General features: G+C 42.5%; 1 protein-coding gene across 1 annotated transcript; it reads left to right on the forward strand.

Moving 5' to 3' along the window:
• The first annotated feature begins 910 nt into the window (after positions 1-910).
• On the forward strand, positions 911-6,856 carry LOC112071745 (prefoldin subunit 3-like). The gene is made up of 5 exons (XM_070439495.1): positions 911-1,036; positions 1,429-1,553; positions 3,436-3,502; positions 3,742-3,840; positions 6,666-6,856. The coding sequence occupies exons 1-5, from the start codon at positions 956-958 to the stop codon at positions 6,837-6,839; spliced, it is 546 nt and encodes a 181-aa protein (XP_070295596.1). The 5' UTR covers positions 911-955; the 3' UTR covers positions 6,840-6,856.
• The last annotated feature ends 1,272 nt before the right edge of the window (positions 6,857-8,128 follow it).

Genomic DNA, 8,128 nt, shown 5'->3' on the forward strand with positions numbered 1-8,128 from the left:
CAGTGCTTTTATGATGTCCTGGTTCCAAGTTGGGCAGACTGTTGTTTGTTGCTAGGTCATCAGATAGTTATCAAGTCCTTAGTAGTTGGCAGGGGTGGAAATGCGAGAAACACTCAACCCTGAAAAACAAAAATGTGTAATTTATGATTTTCTAAATTATATAATTGTATTTGATTTGACCTTTAATGAGACTAACCTGGTAAAATAGAGATACAAATATATATTTTCCAAGTGATCCAAGTTATTCTAATTCCTTGAATAAATGTGAAAATGCATTCTTACACATCTAAATGATTTAACTCCTAGAACACATGTGTGTAGGGCTATCATCATCACACATTGTGGGCAAAACCATGTTTGGTTCTCTGTCTGTTGTTCTGAGTTATGTTGAAGAATAACAATGAGGTATCTATCATTTGATGTGAAATGGAAACTGTATAAATCATGTGAAACAAATTCTAAACCAATCATCTTTGAAGTATTTTTGTGTTTTCCCTGGTATTCAAATCAAACAGGTTGCTAGACAGTTCCCAAGCATTGCAAATTAGATTTTACTGTTACACTAGCCTACTACATAGTAAATGTATATGGTCTATGTATATTTATTTAACCATGTCAGCCTAGTGATCGAGGACATAAGGAAGGGAAGCAAGCCACATCACAAGCGCAAACTCAAGCGTTGAAGACGGGCCCCAGAGATAGTGGATAAATAAAGATGGTTCACTTTCGCCGTTTACTATATAAAAAAATGTCAGTTCCGGTCTACTTAACGCCGAGGTGGCAATAGCTGCTGGGTCTGGTCTACCTAAGTCAATGACTTTCATTGATTCAGAAAAAGAACAGCAAGTGGGGTGTCTCGCTTACTCGTCCGTCTCTGACACGCAGGCTCTTCAGTAAGGAACCACACGCCCAACTTCTACGTAACGAGGGAGAGAGTAGAACATTATTTTCCAAGATGGCGACGACCATAGACAGCAGCAATGCCGTACAGGCGACAAGCAAAAAGCATCTCGGAATCCCCGAAGCAATATTTGTGGTGGGTAAAATATGAAGTATATACACAGTGTGTCGCTTATAACGTTACTTTGTGAAATAAGGCTCTCAAAATAAATATTCGCCGTTGTCCAGCCTCTATGCTAGCGTGTCACAAATGCTAACTAAGCTAATGCTAGGTAACTAACGTTATCTAGCAAAGTGGTGTTATGTTCATTTACATCCTTTTAGGGAAATAACGCCGACGAAGCCCATTAGCTGGCTTGGCTACCTATCCAATTTCTTTTTGTCATCCAAATGCAATTAAATAGTTATCACCAATTATCTAACGTTAACTACCTTGTATGTCACCATAGGTTTAGTGTGAGAATGACTCGTCTGATATAACTTTAATATTAGCTAAGATAGCTAACGTTATTTTGTCAACCGTTGTAGGAGGATGTCGAGTCGTTTATGAAGCAGCCAGGCAACGACACCGCAGACGCCGTACTGAGGAAACTGGATGAACAGTACCAGAAATACAAATATATGGAGCTCAACTTGGCGCAGAAGAAACAAAGGTAGGCCTCATGCATAGCAACCTTTCTCCGGTACTTTTCTCGGTGTAGTCTACTTTTCTCTGGTAGAATGCAAGATTAGCCTCAAGCAAAACATTAAGAAATGTAGCTTCTTTCCATGAGAAACATGATGGCCATGCATTGGTTTTGCAAAATTACCTTGCTTTTTCAGTGTAAACTCATTTACTTGTGTGTCTGCCAGCCAAATAACGTTTCACTTATGTTGTCTTCTGATAAATTAAGCTATTTTCTGCCGAATGTGTTGCACTAATGTATTTTATGTGAAGGAAAACTATAGTTGCACATCCATGATCACTCTATTGAAGCAAAAAAAAACTACCGTAATTTTCAAAATAAAATGCAGGTGAAATGGTTTAAAACGCGATTTTGTGATGGTCAGCGTTATGAAAAGGCAGATTTTCCGAACTCTAATACCCTGACTACACTACGCGAGCGTTGCAAAAATAAATGTAAGAATATATGTTATTCAATTATTGCTCCAACAAGCGGAGCTAGGGCTAAAATAGAAGTCATTCCTATTTCTGACGCAGATCGCGCTGCAAGTCCTGCCTCTCCCATCTCCTCATTGGTTTATAGAAGCATCATTTTATAGTGCCATCTCCTCATTGGTTATACCCACGTGGGTGATTGAAAGATGAACTGTTTTGCCGGTTGTCATGGTAATACTATGAAAGTGTAGATGCCAATCACCATATAAGGACCTTGTGCATTTGAGGTAAAATAACAACTCAATGTTTATATCCCAGGACAAATTAGCTAGCAACAGCAAGCTAGCTAAATAGCTTGCACTTTCTTGCACTTACTTGCGAACTGGTTTAAACCTTCACAAAAGTTTTGAACAGGCTATATTGCGGCATTAACCAAGAAAGACTAGTGCATACCATACCTAACAAATGACAGCAATAAGCTAATGATATTTATTTTTACAACAGGCCTATGTTAAACTAAATACGGAGCACACAATTTAAAAACACAGATCAAATTTCATTTAGCCAACAAATGTCTCAACAGAATGAAACAAAACATGTTTAGATGAATAAATATGCTTACAACAACAATGATATACAAAAGTAATGATGATGATGATAAAACAGATTATTATCAATAAGAAAAAAATAAAGTTACAAAATGGCATCCTACCTAAAAGGAAGTTGCACAGTAGCCGTGCCAACGCTCTTCTCATCTTTGTCCACTACAATATTAACACTTGTCCATACAGAGGACATTCCCCCTGTAGGCTTCCCCTCTGGGGGAATTCCGACCTGAGTTAAGCGCCTCGTAAATGGAACGTGGGGGGTTATGGTATGGCAGGCATAAGCTATGCACAACGAACACAATTGCATTTTATTGATGGCAATTTGAATACACAGCGACACTGTGACGAGATCCTGAGGCCCATTGTTGTGCCATTCATCCGACGCCATCACCTCATGTTTCAGCATGATAATACACGGCCCCATGTCGCATGGATCTGTACACAATTCCTGGAAGCTGAAAATGTCATAAATTATGCATAAATTCCTACATCTGAATCTCCGACTATAGGCACACTCTCTAACTTTCATTTTACATTATAGGCAGCCTCCTTCACAGTCAACAGTAGCCCAAGGCTTCGCTCTCTCGTGCACGCTCTCTCTCGTTCGTGCGCTCTCTCGCCGCAAGGAGTGAGGGATTGGTGCCGAAGCATGAAATCGGGATGTAGCCTATGATATGCAGCCCCGGCCAGGCTACAGTTTTATTTATCTGTTTTTTTCCCTTCATTTATTTTATCAGCCAATAGGCGGCAATTAGCGGCTGAAGGAAACCCTGAGATGTAATACAATGATTCTAATTCTTCTTCGGTGTTTCTCGCTGCTATCCTCAGGTTGAAAAGCCAGATCCCACAGATCAAGCAGACTCTAGAAATCCTTCGACACATGCAGAAGAAGAAGGTAAACAATATATGTGGTGTTTACTTACTTTGTCTTCTCCTCAGACCTTTCCAGCCCGTCCCCGTTTTCTCCCTACTCCTCCTCCTTGGCTCTTAACTGTTCAATGTTTGCAGACCTGTAAGCAATATGGTGGAAACTATGCTGCTTATCCAGAGCCTTCAGAGGGGGAGGGACTGAGGACAGGAAACCACTGTAGAGTATTGGGATTCACCCTGTGTCCCGCTCCTCTCGTCCAATAGGAAACCACAGACCCGATGGAGACACACTTCCTATTGGCTGACAACGTTTACTGCAAGGCGTCAGTCCCGCCCACCGACAAAGTGTGCCTGTGGCTAGGGGTGAGTACTTTGGGATAGGTCCTCCAGTGGCTAGGGGTGAGTACTTTGGGATAGGTCCTCCAGTGGCTAGGGGTGATTTAACTTTCTTGGTATATTGGTACTTCCATTGTAGCTAGGGTAGTACTTTTGGGATAGTACTCCAGTGGCTAGGGTGATTGTACTTTTGGGATAAGTCCTCCAGTGGCTTAGGGTGAGAGTTACTTTGTGGATATGCGTCTCTCCATGTGGCTAGAGGTGAGTAACTTTGGGGATAGGTCTGTCTCAGTGGATAGGGGTGAGTACTTGGGATAGTGGTCCTTCAGTGGCTGAGGGGTTGAGTACCTTTGGAGATAGGTCCCTCCTCACGCCTGTGCATATATCCAAAGTTGGTGTTGCTTGGACTGATCCCACCTTCTCTTATAATGAAGGCTAGAAGGAGCCCTTGTTTGGGGATCTAATTCCCAGTTTCTCTAGGAAGGAACATTAAGCGAAGCAACTAGTAAAAACTTACAAATTATACTAACCTATTCATACTCTAATACCTCCTCTCTCCCTCCTCCTCCCCTCTCCCCTCGTCTCTCCCCTCTCGCTCCCTCTCTCCCTTCTCTCTCCCCTCTCTCCCCTCTCTCCCCTCTCTCTCCCTCTCTTCCTCTCTTCCCTCTCTCCTCTCTCTCCCTCTCTCTTACTCCTCGTCTCTCTCCTCTCTTCCCTCCAATTCCCCTCGCCCTAGGCCAATGTGATAGTTGGAGTATGAACAGTTCGACGTAGGCCCATGTTCTCTTTCTGGAGAATGAACCTTATTGCGACCGCATCAACGCAACGCTTGGCACTCCCTGGAGAAGACCTGGACTTCCATCACGAAGGACCAGTTCACTTACCTACTCGAAGTCAGTATCCTACGGTTCCTAATATAGGCACACTCACCCAGGTGATATGGGTGAAACAGGTCTCGAGGCGGAGAAGTAGTTGTATGCTGCAAAAGTGTTCTGAAGTTCAAAAGTTTCTTTTCAGTGCCTAGGGTGAAAAAAATATGTGTCTGTTGGTCCGTCCAAGAGAGTTTGGGAAACAGTCTGATTTAAGTTGATGTATGTGAACTGTATTCCTGAAGCCAGCATATAGGCCTAGCCAGCATGGGTTTAGTGGGCGGCGTGGGTTAGTGGGCGGTGTGGGTTAGTGGGCGGTGTGGGTTAGTGGGCGGCGTGGGTTAGTGGGCGGCGTGGGTTAGTGGGCGGCGTGGGTTAGTGGGCAGCGTGGGTTAATGGGCAGCGTGGGTTAATGGGCCTAGGCAGCGTGAGTTAATGGGCCTGGAGGCTGGATAAAATAATTAGTGATAGGGTGTCTGCGGGTCCTTAGTCTTAAATTCATTTATCTAAATTAAAGGCCTTAAAATGTCTTAAATTGCCTTATATTCAATTTTCAATGGTCTTTAAAAAATGCAACCAGAGATGACAAGGGTGTTTCTGCTATGTTATGCAGCTGGCGAAATAAAAACATGAAATTATAGCCTATTCCTACCGAGGTGCATTTTCAAGATGCTAGAGAGTTTCACATTCCTACGACTGTGTCTCTCTCTGTGTGCCACTGCAAGTCTGCCAGCTATGGCCAGCCAAGGGGGCACAGCGAGTAAGTTAGGCTACAAGATAGATAGCCAATTCGAATCATTGCTTTTAGCTTGATTAGTTAGCTTACTCGTTAGTTAGCGAGTGAACTGTTTAGCTATTAAGTGATTTTGTCAAACCGTAAAGTGCAGTATCTTCATAATTCCTCTAATCAAAGTGTGCCTGTTTCTCTGGGCCCTGCTGCAGTGATAATGAGCAAGACACTTTTTTTCTGCCTTTTACACTGCGCTCCTGTAGAAATCAGACATATATTTGTTTTCTATCTATAAGAAAAACACAGCTATCCTGTCTAATACTCAGGGCCTAAAATGAACACCCTCCGCCTGCCAAACACAGGTAGATTTTGGCATTGGCGTGTAAGAATGTCTAATTCACCAGCCACGTTGGCAGGTGGTAACACGCCGGGCCCTACAGTGTAAGCATTTTAATAAAAATGTATGACGATCACTGGATTAGGTTGCAGTGCACATCAACATATCTTCAATCATGCATTCCTGCCTAGATGAACCAAGTTATTTCAATACCATCTCAGGAGTCAATGGCACTTCTTTCCTAAAGCACTGTCAATGGCACTTTAAGATGATTAGCCGACTCTTTATTTCTATTGGTGACGATGTGAAAAAAATATGAATATTAGCAGGTTTGTGGGACACGCAGACCTCAGTTGGTATTAAATTGCATTTCAAGTGGCTTTTAAAAATAAGTCTTAAATTCAACCTGAAGGAACCTACAGATACCCTGAGTGAAGAAAGCTGTGATACAATGTGCTCTGTGTGTCAGGGATGGTTAAACGTTGTGATTCTGTGTGTCAGGGATGGTTAAACGCTGTGATACAATGTGCTCTGTGTGTCAGGGATGGTTAAACAATGTGATACAATGTGCTCTGTGTCAGGGATGGTTAAACGTTGTGATTCTGTGTGTCAGGGATGGTTAAACGATGTGATACAATGTGCTCTGTGTCAGGGATGGTTAAACGATGTGATACAATGTGCTCTGTGTGTCAGGGATGGTTAAACGATGTGATACAATGTGCTCTGTGTGTCAGGGATGGTTAAACTGGTCTTGTGGTTTTACGACTTGAGGCAGTTTATGGTCTGGCAGAGTTACTGGTGCAGGTGTGTCAAAGCAGGGAAAGTAGAGTTGTTCAGTAGACACGAACCAGGAGGAAAATAACATTTTGAAACTGAGTTACATACTTCGTGTTGACAATTGGATCTTGTTTAAACTGTTGGTAAGTACTGTTGTTTTGATAGACTGGTAAAGACAGTGTTTACAGTGTGTCAAACTGAGACGTGTGTAATCCTTAACCCATCGCCTCCCTCAGACATGGCACGGGTCTACAACTTTGACGTTAAGAGGAGGAGCAAGGACAACCTCCTTAAATCAGTCAAGAAGTCTTGAGAGAGGGGGACCCCCCCCCCACACACACAATAACTACCCCCCCCCCCCTAGTAACCCGCCCCAACTCCATGTTCACATCTCTAGTCTCTACAACATGTTTGCGACTAAATGGCACCCTATTTCATATTTAGTGCACTACATTTAACCAGGGCTCTGGTCCAAAGCAGTGCACCACAAGAGGTTGGGGAGGGCGGGCTCGTGGTCATGGCTGGAGCGGAACACGCCGTTCCAGACGTTATTATGAGCCGTCCTCCCCTCAGCAGCCTCCACTGCAGTGCACTGTATAGGGAGTAGGATACCATTTGGGATGTGGACCAAACGTTATTCTATTGATTTGTTACTTTTTAAAGTATTTTTTCAAGTAAAAAAAGACAAAACAAAAGTAACTACGGCAGTTTTTTGTATTATTTTATTACGATTTTTTTATCCCCCTGCTTAGTCTTTAGGTTGTCACTGTCCTACATTTCTTCCTTCTCTCGTCGTGTTTTCTTCCATTAAGTTGTCGAGTACTGCTTCTTCTTCCAAACTCTTACTGACGTTGATCTTTGCTATGTACTCGTTTGGGGCCTTGGTTTGCTTTCAGAACACACCCTGCTATTACATTACCCATAATCCTCGCTGGGCAGGAAATGGGAGACGAGGAGGAGCATCTCACCAGTTCACGTTGACACCTTCCTGTGATTTATGAGAATGTTTAAATGTCGAGCCCACTCTCTTGTGGGTTCCGTCCCTCCTAGTCCCTCGACTGCATCTGAAATGGCACCTTATTCCCAGAAGTAGTGCACTACGTAGTGAATAGGGTCCCATTTTGGATGTAGTCTCTTCTGCTGCCTGTCTGTCTTATTTTATTTTCCTCCTGTCTCCCTTCCTTCTGTTTCTCAATGTGTATGTCACGTTGTATTCATTAGAATACTTGAGTGAAAAAAAAGAAATGACAAAAAAAAAAAAAAAGATCTGTGTTTGGTGCCAGTCAGTATCTGCTCTTGCGAATTCCTTACGGAATAGTCTTTTTTTAATTTTATTATTATTTAAAAAGATGGCAAAGAAAAATAGCCTGCAACTGTGTATTTCCATTGAACTAGATTGTTGAGAAACTGCTGGAGGAATATGGTAACTAGGTTTCATGCTAATATTCTAGAATCCGCATAGAGAAAAAATGCGCATTTTTCCTATCAGTGGTAGGCTATGTTTCCACCAAATGGACCTGTTGCGTATAAAGAATAAACAATGGGTGATGATGGTGCACACAAAATATATTTTTGGTTAAGTTTTCATGCACTGAATTAAAA

Source organism: Salvelinus sp. IW2-2015, unplaced genomic scaffold (genome assembly GCF_002910315.2).
Source record: "Salvelinus sp. IW2-2015 unplaced genomic scaffold, ASM291031v2 Un_scaffold1707, whole genome shotgun sequence".
Taxonomy (NCBI): domain Eukaryota; kingdom Metazoa; phylum Chordata; class Actinopteri; order Salmoniformes; family Salmonidae; genus Salvelinus; species Salvelinus sp. IW2-2015.

Excerpts from the sequence above, each read along its gene's own strand:
- LOC112071745 (XM_070439495.1), top strand. The coding sequence starts at position 956 with ATGGCGACGACCATAGACAGCAGCAATGCCGTACAGGCGACAAGCAAA. Across the intron at positions 1,554-3,435 it reads TTGGCGCAGAAGAAACAAAG|GTTGAAAAGCCAGATCCCAC; the intron begins GTAGGCCTCATG and ends TGCTATCCTCAG. Across the intron at positions 3,503-3,741 it reads GACACATGCAGAAGAAGAAG|GAAACCACAGACCCGATGGA; the intron begins GTAAACAATATA and ends CTCGTCCAATAG.